The sequence below is a fragment of the Leptonotus elevatus genome, chromosome 8 (assembly GCF_054856555.1).
Source record: "Leptonotus elevatus isolate MCC_2025b chromosome 8, RoL_Lele_1.0, whole genome shotgun sequence".
NCBI classification, from domain to species: Eukaryota; Metazoa; Chordata; class Actinopteri; order Syngnathiformes; family Syngnathidae; genus Leptonotus; species Leptonotus elevatus.
Window position 1 is genome coordinate 22671296 of NC_141246.1, and position 15988 is coordinate 22687283.

Sequence of the window (15988 nt, forward strand, 5' to 3'; positions counted from 1 at the left end):
AGCGGTTAAGAAAATGGATGGATGGATGGGAAAAAATGTGTTATTAACTTTTTTATTTAAACTAACAAGTTGACAACATATGTAAACTCACAAAATATTGATTTGTTCAATTAAAGTTAGACTTTGCACTGATACTACCCAAATAGAAGGCAAACTGAATTGTGATCCTGTTTAAAAAATATATATATAAAAAAAGAAGGGAAAAAAAACACACACACACACACTAACTACTCTGCTTGGTTTACACAAGGTACAACATTTTCCTAGTAGTTCTTTTGTGTTTTGACACAGTCCACAAGGCGAACTCTTCACAACTGTGATGGTCTGGAAGGAGTAATCGACAAAACAATTTGTGGCGTCAGCCTTCCTGTGTACCGCAGCAGATCAAAAGTGAGTTATACTTATAAAGCACAATGTTTGCGCACCACACAGCGGTAGACATTTGTTGTAGTAACACTCCACACTACTGGAAAATAATTTAGCACATTTGACCAATCTCACCTGATTATATGCTTGCAATGACTTTTTTGGAACTTGCGTTCTATATGAAAACAACTACTTGTGTAAAGAATATGTGGAATGGATGTACTCTCTCTTTCTGCTTTTCTAACATCTTTTTTTCCCCCTGCATGTGAAGGCAACATTTCAAAGCGCTTTCCACATCAGCACCAAGTATCAGTGGAATGACACGATTGCAATTAGTGTCATTGGAAAAAGGTAGAGCTCATTGCTGCACTTTTACTCATGTTTCAGTAATTTTTTTGGGGACTCTATAAAAAATGTCTGCCTGTTTTGTATTCTCAGTGATAATAACAACTCCACCATGTCTCAGCGAACGAAGATTCTCCCTGTTCAATTTGAAATAAAAATGGCAATAACGGTGTAAGTCCTCATTGACAGGATTGTTATGATTATGATATTATTATTATTTTCAGACGTATTTACAATCAGTGAAAATGGGGGGGGGGGGAAGTATTAGTTGTGACCTTTGACTTGTCGTATCTGCGGTTGTCACAGCTGGTTACTCTGATCATTTGTGTGTTTGGCCGTTTTTAAGGCAGATTAATTTCCTGTCGCAACCCATCCCTTTTATATCTGGGCTTGGGACCAGCAATAGCTGGGTAACGGTACACGGCTGGCAAATCAAACCAGTAAATGAAAAAAAAGTGAAATATAAACTTAAACAAATGACAATATAATAAAGTATTGTATAATGGGGCGCAATCAGTACAGCTACACATAGTACAAAAAAAAAATTACACAACAATATATGTATACTGGGTGTAATCAGTCAGTGTAAAGCTAGATGCTACAGATACACATAAATGTTCAGTATGTATTAATGTTTCATTATTATTAATATTATATCGTTTTTTTGTTTCTATTTATTTTTAGGAAAGAGGACACCACCTCTTATCTGAACTTCACCGAAGAGGCCACAGACCCCAAAAGAATGTTTATTGTATACAAGGTAAAAATTATCATTTTCCTGTATGTATAACTATTTAAATATGAGCCGACTATGGCACATGCTCATTGGATAACAAGTAAATCAAATCAAGACTGACATGATCAGTAATAATTGACATTATTACTTGGTACTGGCAACCTGATAGCTTCCGAGGTGTTTTGAGACACCACGCCCGTTTCCAAAAGAGTCTAAGAATCCGATTAAAGAGCTCCTAACTGAACCTAAAAATTCCTAGCAAGCAGTCTGGCTTAGAAGTAATTCCAGAACCTTCTCAGAGAACTCTGAGCAAGGAATAAACAAAAACTCCTAGGAGGAGGTGTGGTTCAACTTGTTGCTAGGTATGAGTCCTAATTTCAAAAGCTGTGATTGGTTGATCCTAAAAGCTATATGATAAAAAATACACTTTTGGTGATAATAGGCAAAGGATGCACCCTCAATTCCATAATGCTAACCATAGAATCTAATCTCATGAAGACTGTGTAATTGTAAATAATACTTCACATGAAACAAAATATGTGTTCACAATGAATAGCAAGTTATTTGTTTATCTTAATTGCCATTCAGTTAAGGGTACTATAATTTTGGGATTTTCAACATTTCAACTCAGTTTTGGAGGCTAAAACGTCTCATTTCATTAAAAGTTGAAGTCAACCCAAAAACCTTCTTAATTACAATAATATGTTGTATGCGCCCCCACTAGTCTCAAGTTCTCGGAACATTAGTTAAGCAGCCAAATCCACCCATTTTTCTCCATCTCAGGGGGCGGCCATTTTGCCACTTGCTGTCGGCTGAAAATGACATTGACGTTGCTCAGGGCTCAGGTAACAACCAATCACGGCTCAGCTTTGGAAAACATGATTGGAAAGCCATGATTGGATGTCACCTGAGTAACTGTGATGGCATTTTCAGTTAACAGCAAGTAGCAAGATGGCTGCCCCTTAAGATGGATTAAAAACATATTGTCAAGAGACGATTTTTGGGTTGACTTCCACTTTAATTGATTGCCATCCAGTGTTTGGAGGATATCTCTCCTGCCTCCTGTGACTGCCATTTGTTCTCTGCTTAGGGAACTCCTAAGCCACTTATCACTTTAGTAGCTTTCTTAAGAGCTACGATTCTTTAGGAATAACTTTTATCCTTACCAGGATCTACTCCTCGCACTTATGGGAAATTCTAAGAAAATCTCATGATTCTGAAAATGTTCTTAGAATTGGGACACTTACACAAACATTGCCTCTTGGCAGGTGAACAACCCTGGCTGGAAGACTTTTCCTGTGAATGTGTCCCTGAGCTTTCCAACTAAACTCCAATACAACTTTGAAATGGAAAGTTATCAAGTCTTTGTACAACAGGTAACATTCATAATTCCACAAAACCGATAGCTGTCCACCTGCTGCTACCATTTAATTCAATCTTATCTTCTCTCTCAAGAACAAAACTCAGTGCAAGACCATTACTGGAATTAATTCAGAAGTAAGTCAAATAAGTAAGTTGTTCAATAGCAAATTGTTAACTCAAACAGATGATTCTATTTTTTATTTATAGTATTGCTCACCAGACAAAGACTGCAAAATCATTGAGTGTGACACTGTCATGCTAAAAAAAGGATCTTCCACTGAGTTTATATTGTCAGGTGACATCCAATTTCGGGATCTTGAAGAGCGTGCACGAGTAAGTACTACTTTCCTGCATGCACTCACACAGACATGCTATGTCAAATGTAAATCAAATGTGGCAAGTGATAAAGTCCCACTTTGCAGAATAAAGCCTTTCTGAAAAGATACACTGGAGACAGTGGAGAGGTTAAGTTCAAAAGCATGATACATGTCGATTACGACAAACAACGCTATGTGCTGGGTTCTTCTCATGAACAAGAGGTACGTTCAACTCAATATAGCGCCAATTATTCTGACTACGGTAATATGCTAATTATGTCAAATTGGTCCAACTGTGATGCAAAGACTAAAAGACTTGAAAAGTGGGATGCCATGTGGAAAGAAAACAGCCCCACAAAGAAATGGGTACGTTTTGTTATACAAATTTGACACCAAAAAAAGCCACCAGATCATTTTTTTTTAAATATTTCAAATCATATAAACTATATTGTCTGTTGTTAACAGGCCGAAGTTCACGTTGAGTTCATCCTTTCACCTGATAAACTGTTCATAATTTTAACCGGAACCGGACTTGGACTTTCGCTTCTGATTCTCGTTACCATCATCATGTGCAAGGTAAGTGCTGAGCTGATTGGCTCGTTTCTGAATGTCACTCCTAATCAAATTCCTCTTCTCGCTTTTTTTTCTGTACAAAGCTGGGATGCTTTAAGAGAAAAACAGTCCAGTATTATCAAGAGCAGGAAGAAGAAGCTGCTCTTCAGGTGGGAACCGCCACTCACAGCAACGGCATGGCCAGCCAGTCCGACAACAAACTGCCCGCCGAGGAAAAAACACTTCTCGAAGGCAACCGGTCGGCTGACAACGAGACAACACTGGAATAAATGCCAACGACAGGACAAATGCAATGTTGTCAAGAGAACAGTGAGATCATTTGCTGTCAAACCGTACAGAATTATTTTGGAGTGATTTATTATTTCCTATTTTAAGGTCTCAGTGGAGGCTGCATGTTCTCTCTGCTGGTTCTGTGTTCCTCTTTAGAGATGGTGAGAGGAGCTTGGCTATCTGAGAAAGAATCAGATTTTTTTATATGACCCTTTTGTATTTGGCATGTTCAACGGAAAGACTGTTTCATGGCAGACCATGGACATGCAGGAAGGGATTTCTTCTCACAGCAGCCTTGGCTACACTTAAGTGGAACTGGACAAGGTGGCTTAGGCCAAGAATGTCTGCACATCAGTCAGATTATTGCCAGTAATTGAGTGAAAAATGTTGGATAGACAGCTGTCTCAAAGTCATTGATGAGTAATGTCAAAAATAACGGATTTGTCCTTCATATAATTTTTTTTTTTAATGTGTAATTTTTTTTTAATTATGGTTGGTTCACATGGGAAAATTGCAGTTTTCCAGCAGTAAAGTGCAAACGGCTTAAAGTACTTTGGCACAATGCCGGATGTGTCTTACTTATACGCAGGGTTACTTTTAAAATGTAATCCATTACAGTTACAAGTTACCTGCTAAAAATATAGTTAGTAATGTAACTGGATTACTTTTGGATTACTCCAATATTGAGTATGCTCATGAAGACCAATTAAAAATTAATATCCCCACAATACATATTCTATACAATGTGCCCCTGCTATTTGCGGGTGATAGGGACCCGGGCAGCCTACAAATAGCAAACAATGGCAAAATTGTTTGTTGTTCTAGTTAACGCAGTCAGTCGAAATCACGTTGGATTACGTAAAATTACTTTTGTCGGTGAAGTCGTGGTCTTTCCCCCCCCATCCGGACGCTACTCGGATTTCCGAGTTCGGGTGGCACACTTCCTGGAATGAAGTTGGAAAAGTCTAACTTCCCACCTTCATTGAATGCAGCATAAATCCATCAATAGTCTAATCTAAATCAAATTAACCACCACTAGCACGTCAGAGTAGGGTCTTATCTTGAAATAGCACAATGACAAATCCAGATAAACTGAAACTTTTCCCCCCCAAATATCTTTACAGTAATCTTTTTATTTGACCATTTATGACTGAAATGTCTTCTAATTAGTAGATTAACACTTCACAATGGGTACTCCTGCAAGCCTCTGGCCAATAGTTTTCAAACTGGATTCGGGTTCGAATTTCCCGCGCTCTGTCTGTGCAAGTGACTTCGTGTGTGTGTTGTGTATGTAACGAAGTGTATGTGCATGTTCATTTTTTTTGTCAGCAGTAGCGATTCAAAATTGAATATTATTATTATTACATTCATTTTTAAAGATGGAAGGGAGAATTATTAAACAGGAGGACACATCTTTACTGGTAAAAAAAGTGTGAACAAATACAAATTGCGCTGAGCTGTAAGGGGGTGAAAGCCTTTCTTCCATTGGTGCCACAATTTGAGGCAGCCAGCTGTTAGCTTCTGTAGCATATGCTTGAAAAAAGTGAGTGGAGGGTGTGCTAGTAGTACGCTGCGAAACGAATCGCAGCCACAAAGCTTCGGTTCGTGCGCTTAGTTATGCTAGTACATTGTATCACGCATCATGCTAGCATTGAATGAAAGTGGTGCGACATTACTATGTTGCGTTTGTTTTCATATAAAGACAGGAAAACACACTTTTGTGGTTTTCTTTTAGTTATTATTTGGGGGGAGGGTGTGTGTGTGTGTGTGTGTGTGCTTGCATTCAACCCCCAAAATCAAAAGAAAAACAAGTTTGTGTCATTTGTGCTCATCAGTACACGTCAACTTGAGTGTCATATTAAAGCTCAGATGACTGATGAAGAAGTAAAATTGCTATAGTGGGTCTGAACATTATTCTTGTTCACTGTTCTGCTCCGGATATTTAAAGTTAATAATGCACAGAATAACAAACACTGACAAATGCAAGCACTTGCTTGCAAAACCTTGTGTATAAAACTGCAAACAAAATACACACACAATGCTTTTTTGTTTTGTTTTTTAATGAAGAAAAACATAGTAATGATACACTGCTTTCACACAATGTCAGGCAATGTGGCGAGGGATAGAATTGATTTTGGGGGTAAGGTTAACGATTGGTCAATATTAGTGACAACAGATTTCAGGCACAGGAGTTTTTCTCACTTTAAGCCCTGTGCAAAATAGCAAGCACACAAGAATGAAAAATAAAATAAAATCAAAAAATCACACAGAGCAGTCAAAATCTTCATTATGCAGCCTCAATGTTGTTCATTCGCTGGGATGTCAAAACCGACAGCTGTGAGGAAAATAATTGGAATCAGGATGCAATCAGATCATATGTACAATTAAATGCAGTATATCATCGAGGTCGGCTCATATGTTGAATGATGGAAAAAAATCTCGGGGCAGCTAAAGGACGTAACATACAGAACTTGCAGCAAGCAGCATTTGTACTTAGATGTCAAACTTTAGATGTCATACCTGTTGTGTAGCAGTGGCAGCCCTTTGTTCCGCATGGGTCAATCGCCTTTGGAGGCAAGCGGATTTCTCTTGATACTGTGCTAGCTGACTCTCATACTGCACACAAAAAAAAAACAGTTTCGGCTTATTTAAATTTCCTTTCATGATATTTTGCTGGGTTTTTACATTCAGATTAAAAACTGGCTTCATATTATATTATTGAGTGGAAATCTTATACATCCAAATATGGTCAATGTCTTACAACAAAATACTCATTTGCTCCCAAAAACGTATAAAAACGTTCTATTTTAAATATTGCCATGGTCCTAAAAATGTTTTCATATGTTTTTATGTTTGTTTTTTATGCTACAGTATACAGAAGGCTTTGATGCGGTCTCTGAACTGAAGAGGCCACTTAAAACCTCTTCAGAACCGCAATTTAATTTATTAATTTATTTTTCATTTTATTTTATTTTTCACTCTCATAAGAACAACATGGAAAACATTTTTTGGGATCATCTCATGTTTTTATTTGTAGAGTAGATGCCAGGATATTATGGCTGTAACGTGTTGTAAACTTACCAAACTTATATGTACATACATACAAATCAACTTGCGATTGTGATTGGTTAGCTAGGATCCAATCATGAATCAGAAGTGCTGACATCATCCAAATTATGCGTTTTTATTGATTTAGACACGCAAATATGTCATGTCCACTGCAAACATTTATGGCAATGGTAGTTATTACAAAAAATGGCCAACAAGTGGCAGCAGATCCAAGGAGGTAAACCAGGGCCATGTTAAAAAAAGAAGCTATTTTACTCACATTTCTAAATAGATTTGCAAATAAGGATGAAACTTAAGGTATATTCTAATTGATGCAAAACTGAAACAGATATAAATATACTTATTTTTCCTGATGAAATAAGAGACTCTAATCTTTCTTTTGGTAGGTTCCATGTTTTTATAGCATTAGAACACAATATTCTGTAGGCCTTGCAAAATCAGTCAAAATCCAGTAAAACAGTGAAAATGCCTGGGAATGAATGAGTTAAAGCTGCAATATGGAACTTTTTCCCCCCAAAAATACCTGTACAGTAAGCTTTTTATTTGACCATTTATGACTGAAATGCCTTCTAATTAGTAGTTTGACACCTTAGCTGTTCACAATGGGTACTCCTGCAAGCCTCTGGCTAATAGTTTTCAGACCGGAATCGTGTTAGAATTTCCCACGCCCTGTCTGTGGATGTGACGTAATGTGCGTGGTGTGTATGTGAAGAACGATATATGCGAAATGGAATATTCTACGTTCAGTCGCTTTAAGTTAATGGTACCATAATTTTTGTACAGCTCAGTTTTCTAAATAATTCTGTTGAACCACAATTCAAATGCAACATTGGTTAATTTTCCTGTGTAACTTATTTGTCAGATTCAAGTTCTGTGACCGCTGTGGGGGTTTTCTTTCATTTACAAAGGTGTACCAACAATTGTGTTCACCTGTATTCAATAGATCGGTGAGAGTATTTTCAGAGGTGGAAATGGCATCAAAAGTGAAACTTTTCTAATACGGCAAGTAGGTAGCTCCTCAGCATCAACTCGTTTTGGAGTTTTTAACATGTTTGCATGTTGTCATGATGTTGTCATGATGAATGTGTTGTACAAACCTCATTCATGGTGTCTTGGTTATTTCCGAGCTGTAATTCTAGCTCATGTAGTTGCTGTTTTTGTTGATTCATCTCTGTCCTAAAAAGGAAGTACAACTTTTAACTTTCACGCCGTATTTTCAGTTTGTCGGTCGTGTGTAACGGATCTGTTTGCTCACTCACATCCACAATCTCAAAGATCGCAAACTCAGTGATTTATATTCAAATGTATTTGCATTGTGGCTAAACTGTCAACCTTCTGGTCTCTAACCAATGAATGAATGAATTAAATGAACATTAATATTAATCCAGTTCACTTCTTACGTGAGACGTTGAATCCTGGCTTCAAAGGCCTTTGTCATGTTTCTTGCATCATCCTTCGAGCGTTGAATAGTTTTCTGCTGCGCCGCGAGGAGGTGCATCCGCTCAGCGTTTAAGTTCCGGCTCCTCTCCTCCAGCAACATCATTTGTGCGTTTAATGTCTGCTCCTTCAACTTGCACTCTTGCGCCATCTGCAATATCTGGAAACGGGCAGCAGAAGGGGAAGGTTTTTTTTTTTTCAAACAGAGGTTCAAAGGTTAAAATAACTATTGTTCTAATTGTTGGTAAATGAACAATACATTTCATTCATAAACAAAGCGTTATCTTACAAAGAAAAATGGTTTAAATTTTGGCCATAATTACGAAGGTGTAAACACAACACTGCTCATCATCAAAAGAACACCATTTTGACAGTTGTCCGAGGTGGCAATGGTTTTGTTTTTCTTCAGATGGAAAAAATGGTATTTACCTCATTTGTGTTCTTATTTTGGATTAGCAAGGTTCTTCTGCGCAGATCATCCATCTCCCTGCGGAGCTGCATGTTCTCCTGTTGTAGCAGGAGTCGCTCGGCACTGATAAGGTCCCAGTCCTTCCGGGCCGCAGCCAAACTGCTCTGCAGACGATAGAGTTCCTCCTGGCTGTGCGACAACTCTTCATTGCTGCTGTAGATGGAAGAAAAGGACAAGCGCTGTCTAGTAACTGTGGCCTGGCAAGCTCTAAGAATTGAATTTAAAAAACTAAAACTAAAAACAGTGCCACTCACTCCATTTCAAACTTTTGAACTTTGCTTTGAGTACTTTGCAGAGTGACGCTCATGTCGTCCCTTATCCTCTCTGCATTGAGGCACCTTTGCTGAAGGGCATTCATCCTTTCAAGGTCTTGCTCTGCCCGGTACTTTTCCACCTAAAACAAACACATGTAAAAACTTGCCAAGCAAAAAAAGAATGCAATTTTTTGTTTGAATCCTCCAACTTCCGTTTCAAGGCAACCACCTTCTCCAGTTTCTTCTCAAGAGCTTTTTTCTCATACTTGCACCTCTCAATCTGAGACTCTTTGATTGAGCACTCCTGGAGACAGGTGGAGCAGCACGTCACAACAGAAGAATAAGGACAAACCGGTCTGGTCGGGAACACCAGATGAGAAGAGAGTGAATGGGTTCTCGAAGGGTTTTACCATTTGCAAATGGGACAGCTCCTCCACTATTTGATGGAGTTTAGCGTTGCACTGCTCTCGCACATTTTCTACCTGGTAAATAGACAAGTCAGAGTTCACTGTCAGATGACTAATGTAGCCTGACAAGACAATCACGGAAATCAAGTGAGTTCTCCTCGAGACAGGTATTCACTCCTACTGACTGCTCCAACTGTCTCAGGTTTGAAAACCACCATATTTCAGCTCCTTCTGTTGATGTTCAAATTGGTGTCGATCAGGGCTCCTACAAGCCACCTCTGAATAATCCAATATTTTGTTCTGAGCCATCTGTGATTGTTTTTAGCTTAATGATCCAAGACCTACATCTGAGAGTTTTCTTAATCTAAGGCCACTGCCACTCCCAACCTTTTTTTTTTTTTTACTTGTGTAAAGCCCCCCCCCCCCCCAAACCTTTTTTTTTGTCATATCTTGAGTACCCACTCACTAATGCATGTTGAGAATTCTCCAAAAGTAGAACATAATACAACTGATTTTAAAGTGAATATCATTGTATTGTATTTCCTTAAACTGAACATTTAATTCTTAGGCATTCTTTTTAACTCAAACATAAAAATAAATATGTTGCGTTGAAAACGAATAAGTATCCAATGCCATCCATCCATTTTCTTAACCTCTTATTCTTCACAATGGTCACGGGGGCAATAGGCGGGGTACACCCGAACTGGTTGCCAGCCAATATAAATAAGTACAGTACTAGAAATAAAAAAATACTAATACTACTTTTTGAAATATCTGGGTAAATAAATACAGCATATTTTCCTCATCGAACACAATCTGTTTTACTCATTCATTAATTTTCCAAACAGCTTTTTAAACAAAATATGGAATATTTGGTAGAGAAGAAATGTGTACCATGTAAAGATTAAATAAATAAATCTTAACATTCTTCATCTGTCCTAATTTTTCTTAGTCCATCACAGCAGTTTATCACTGGTGACCTCATTCATTTGTCTCGTTGGTACCAATTTTTTTTTTTAAGACAATGCACATTAACAGAGCAAAAAGGTCCTTTTCCCTTTTTGAAGAAGGTGGCACCTCCTTACCTTCAAAGAGTGTTAATCTTTGCCCTGCCCTGCTTTGGGGAAAAAATGATACCCAGTATTAGGGATTATTGGCCTATACCCCAATGAAACTTGAGCTTTTTAAAATGACTAAATGTTTTCATGTACCCCCTGGTTGGAAAGCACACGTTGGTCTAAGGTCTTGATCCAAATCTCCAACAATTGGAAAGAGGGAAAACATGCACTCATTGAAAGCTGACAGTTACAGAAATAATAAGATTGCCTGAAAAGGTTGCACAAACAAAATATTATGTTGAAGAAACCAGTCCAGTTTCATCATCTATTTTTATTTAACTATAAAGCAATATCTGATTTTCATTATGGACTTGTCTTTATGTTTGTTTATATTGTCAAGCTATTGGTTTTAAGTGTCCAGAAAAGTGCTATATAAATCTGATGCATTATTATTATTATTATTATTATTATTAATATTATTATTATTATTATTATTATTATTAATATTATTATTATTATTATTATTATTATTATTAGTAGTAGTAGTAGTAGTAGTAGTAGTAGTAGTAGTAGTAGTAGTAATCTTTTTTTATTTTACGGAATAGTAAACAAATGTGTCCATGCATACTTCGCTTCTAGTGCGGACAGCAGCTTCCAGGATAAACTGTTGGATGGCCTTATCTTTGTTCTCCAGATCCACTGTCTTCTGCCACTCTCTTGCCAGGGCCTGACAGGAAACACACACACACACACACACACACACACACACACACACACACACACACACACACACACGCACACACAACATTGCCTAAATGAAGAGAAAACTTGAATTATTATTAAAATGGGAAGTTTTGTTTATGGAAGAAGACTACAAGAAGGATGTTGGAGTAAGAGAGTGACAGAGGCAGACCTACCTTAACCCCATCATGCTTCTGATGCTTGTGGACTACCAAAGCATTACGCATCTGCACACACCCGTGGACTTTGTTCAGAACCTCCAATGCGTCCTGCTCAAGGGGAGCATAATGGGCCTGGATGGTGCTAATCGTTGTGTCCAAAACTGTTTGTTCCTCCAAAGCGTTCTCTGAAAAATATTTTAGACTAGGCAGATATAAACAGGGAACTCATGTTAAACTCTCTAATGAATTCATCTACTTTCCAATTGGTCAATCCACAAAGAGAAAGTGGCAGCAGTTTGTCACATGCTCACTTTTCTTCTTGCTGTCTGAGAATTGATTCCTCATGGCACTGAGCCTCTGCTACATCCGCCTCCTTAACGTTCAAATAAATATCGGAAATTGAAACGAGTTGACAAGTTACGGGAAATAAATAAAAATTATATGCAATTGCGACATTTTACCCAAAGAATAAAAATGCATGAATCTGAAAATGTGTAAAATTGAGCTTGTGATCTTCCCAAAGTGAGCTAAACAAAGTAAAGTCACTGTCAAATAAGACCAATATCACCAAAGACCAAAGATTTTTTCTAATAGGTTTTTGGTGAGCTAACGAATACACACACACTCGCACGCACATACAAAAACAAAACAAAAAAACAAAAACAAAAAAAAAGAGCAATGATGATGACATTACCGAATAAACAATACTGAGCTCTTTTTGAGAAAAAAATAAAAATAAGACCAATATCTTTATTCACCTTTCTTTTTATCTGACGCTCAAGAAATTCCAGTTGTTCGTTCATTGCATCCATCTTATGTGTGGCAGTTCTCAGATCACAATTAGTCTTTCTGCAACAAGACACACAGAACATTAGCACAACCTTGCTTTTGTCAGTACACATAACTTTGTGCAATGTTCTACATTTACTTAAGTTGGCTGTGTAGCTCTTCTAACTCGTCATTCTGCTCGTTGTCTGTCATTTGGACATGTATGCTGGTCTGCAACAAGACATGCACAACTGACAAATACTATACATGCCATGATTCCAACCAGTTGCCAAATTATTCGTCTCGACCAGGGATCTCAAACTCAACTTATGTGTGGGCCGCTGCAAATACAGTTTTGCTGAGTCTGAGCCGCATCAAATATTTCACAAAAAAGGGGTTCAAGTATTTAAAATTATTATTATTATTATTTTTAAAGCAGAACTAACCCAATCTTAGTCATGGCTCTCGTTTCCCTGATACTTTGGAACCTCCTCAGAATTTCTAGGTGAGTCATGACGTGAGATTTCTTGAGCACTGCAACTTTCACAGTGCTGGGTCTCACTTCAGAATTAAGTTGCAGTTAAGCTGAAATGAAAACTGTCATGACCCTGAGCTATAGCAAAAATAATAATTAAAAAAAAAACACACACACAACACCCAAGGAAACGACACGGCAAAAAACAGGTCGCAAGAATATTAAACTTTGATGTTAACAAGGGGCCGCAAAATTTCGTCCGCAAATAGCCCCCGGGCCACCAGTTTGAGACCCCTGATGTAGAAGGAATTCAATTAAGCAACTGTTTGTCACTCAATGTCTACAAAGTCAACAATGCACTAAGACTTTTTTTTTCAATCCCTTACCATCTGTACTTCTTGATCGTTCCCTTTAAGTTCGCATGTCTGTTGTATAAACTGAACAAGTTGATTCTGTGACAAAAGTGGAAATTGTTGCTTTTCAGACCTCATTTTTAAATATAGTTCTAAATTACATTTCTACTAGCAGCTTCGATTAAGGTTTATTTATGAAAATTGACTTTATCTTTTCATAGGACAATACTGAAGAAATTACACTTTACTGCAGTGTACATTTTTGCCAATGAGTCAATTTTGTGTGTGTCCCCCGCCAGAAATTCACAGATAGCCACGGGGATCTTCTTTCACTTCACCATGACGACATCATAGAATTGGTGGATGATAAAAGAGCTTGTGATCTTCCATTTAAGGATGTCCCACAGATACTCAGTCAGTAGGGTTTAGGTCTGGAGAATTTGCTTGACTGTCTTTTTATCTGGGTAGCTTCCCTTTTTGTCTTCTGTTTTTTTTTGTCTCCTCAGACATGGCTCCTGCCACCCTCCTCAAAGTTGCTTAGTGCCATTCAAAGTGATACAGACCCCCATCCCCTCCCCCTCTCCCCAGGCCATGACAAAGGTACCATTCAACTTGTAAGTCATCAAGATCTTATGGCTTATATATGGCAGATGTGCTTCGTGGTGCATGTTAAACACAATGAATGAATCTTGAACTTTTGTGTCATGGCACCTGCCTGCTGTTCATCAGTGAAAGACTTGTGGTAGAGCTCCTGGAATTGTTCCACTTCTTGTGCTGCCTTCTGCCACATTTCCATGGCATGCGAGTGCTCCTATATAATAATACAGAACACATAACGCAGCTATACTAGTGTACTTATAGTAAAAGACAAGAAGAACGCTGTAGTGCTAATACTATAGCTCTTTGACAGTGTTGGTCAAGACTGTGCACTGAAACTAATAGGACTATAACTAATATGGTTGATGTCCCTGATAGTCAATTAAATCTTACAAAAAGCATGATTTGGACAGATTTTTTATACAAATTATTGAGTAAATGGTCATCAAGACACCAAAATTAGCATATCATCAAATGGAGTGTAGGCTTACATAGTTTACAGCTTTTGCGTTTAATCTTAATAGTTGTAAATCAACATGAAGTAGTGACTATATTGTGGCCACTGGTCAATGAATGTATAACATCATTTTACTGTGCACAAAAAACAAAACTAATGTTTTATTTTCATCAAAATTTTCTTTCATGTATGTTTTATGGACGCATGTACAGACCTGTTTAAATAGCAGTACTAGCGATTCATAATCTTTAATGAGTTTTTCCACTTCCATTGTGCTGCACCCCACTTCGGAGGTCTTCAGGAAAGACTGAGGCTCATTGCCCACAGGCTCTTTCACGTGGAGCCTATCAAAGTGCATTGAATTATTATTATTTATTTTTTATGAAAGCAACAACACTATGTATTTCTCACACGTAGAATAAAACCTTTTGGCATGTTTTAGAGAGACCCATATAGGTTTTCTACCTTTCATTCTCCTGGATTTCTCTCCATCTTGACTTTGACATCAGTTAACCACGCCTTTCGCTAGAAATTGATTATTTTAAGTGTGGTTAGTAATGGGCAACAGTGCTTTGATGTGCTACAGTATCACCTTTTGTTCCACAGCAGTCAGTTATATTCACATTATTAAACATTAAGACAGATTAACAAGAAATAAGGTTCCAACCAATTAACCTTTCTGAGTGACACAAAGAAAATCAATAAAAAGTTCAGATCAGAGAACAAAATTGGCAAAGAATTGTATGAAATTGTTTTTCTTCGCACGCAGGGGAGGGCTCTGCCTCCATGTACCTGACATGCAAATTTGTTGGCAAATAGAGCAATACTAAAACGGAACAAGTATTCAATTCAGATTTGCACGAATATTTTTTGATGTTTTTTTTTTTACGTGTCTCAGTATCTGTAATGCCTACAAACTCACTATAATAGACGACATGGCCTGTTTTTTTTCAAAATTTTTATATTCAGTTTAACCTCCAGTCTGCGGGTTTCCTTCTCAAAATGATGAATTCATTTTTATTTTCAAAATGGTAAATATGAGATGTATCATACTTATCACAACAATCATTAAATACGGCTACTGCTATTTTGTGGTCATCAATGTACACACGACCGAATATAAACGCATGGACAAATGTAGGCTACCTTGAATACGTCTGTAAAGATATGACGATTTCCAGTCGGGTTTCAAAATCCATAAGTGCTTTTGAGTCCCCAAACATTGTGATGAGCTGCTGCCACCAATCACCGAGTTGCACCTATAATCAAGCTTTCTCTTTCGCTACATAAAAACTTTTTTTAAATTACGTAATTACTTAGCACTGCTCATTAGGTCAACGTTAAGGCAAATAAAGCCGCGATATAAAGTCACGTCGCAATAGCGTCTAAAGGGGACGCACTGCCTGTGTCAAATAATGTCGTGTAGCCTAGCTGTGCAGTCATGGGACGTTGGAGACACGGTCCAATAATGTGGTCACTCGTTTACTTCTTTCAGTCTTATAAACAGAATCAAGGAAAAGAAAAGCAGTATATAGAAAATATATCTAAAAAGGGTCCATTCCTAGACAAATGCTACCACCTAGCGGCGAAAAGTAATACTTTTGATTGCACACTTGATGTAGACTGCCTGACAGTCGCCGTTGCTACCGATCACTTTGGGCTTACTCAAATGTGCTGTTGTAGTCTTTTTATAATTGTTATATAAACAATGACAATGTACAAGTATTGTAGTCGGTAAAATCGCAACCGTTGTCCCTTAGACCAAAAACTACG

General features: G+C 37.7%; 2 protein-coding genes across 3 annotated transcripts in view; one reads left to right on the forward strand and one right to left on the reverse strand.

The window, feature by feature from the left end:
- The window catches only part of LOC147170230 (integrin alpha-M), a 30112-nt gene extending 21733 nt beyond the window's left edge, over positions 1 to 8379 (forward strand). The window contains exons 20-30 of one of the 2 annotated variants that reach the window (XM_086083548.1): positions 292 to 390; positions 638 to 717; positions 805 to 882; positions 1396 to 1471; positions 2716 to 2823; positions 2903 to 2944; positions 3017 to 3142; positions 3232 to 3348; positions 3433 to 3492; positions 3592 to 3702; positions 3783 to 8379. In XM_086083548.1, coding sequence (XP_085939674.1) covers positions 292 to 390; positions 638 to 717; positions 805 to 882; positions 1396 to 1471; positions 2716 to 2823; positions 2903 to 2944; positions 3017 to 3142; positions 3232 to 3348; positions 3433 to 3492; positions 3592 to 3702; positions 3783 to 3968 — 1083 coding nt within the window. In that variant the 3' untranslated portion in view covers positions 3969 to 8379. The remainder of the gene's footprint in view (positions 1 to 291; positions 391 to 637; positions 718 to 804; positions 883 to 1395; positions 1472 to 2715; positions 2824 to 2902; positions 2945 to 3016; positions 3143 to 3231; positions 3349 to 3432; positions 3493 to 3591; positions 3703 to 3782) is intronic. The other variant, XM_086083549.1, reaches the window with a different exon arrangement.
- On the reverse strand, positions 6121 to 15537 carry LOC147170231 (sodium channel and clathrin linker 1-like). The gene is made up of 18 exons (XM_086083550.1): positions 15362 to 15537; positions 14681 to 14740; positions 14430 to 14559; positions 13877 to 13972; positions 13195 to 13260; positions 12494 to 12564; positions 12324 to 12414; positions 11877 to 11938; positions 11581 to 11767; positions 11292 to 11390; positions 9609 to 9680; positions 9428 to 9502; positions 9199 to 9338; positions 8905 to 9097; positions 8439 to 8635; positions 8136 to 8214; positions 6490 to 6585; positions 6121 to 6304 (listed from the first exon to the last, which is right to left on the reverse strand). The coding sequence occupies exons 2-18, from the start codon at positions 14719 to 14721 to the stop codon at positions 6257 to 6259; spliced, it is 1743 nt and encodes a 580-aa protein (XP_085939676.1). The 5' UTR covers positions 14722 to 14740; positions 15362 to 15537; the 3' UTR covers positions 6121 to 6256.
- Between the last annotated feature and the right edge of the window lie 451 nt (positions 15538 to 15988).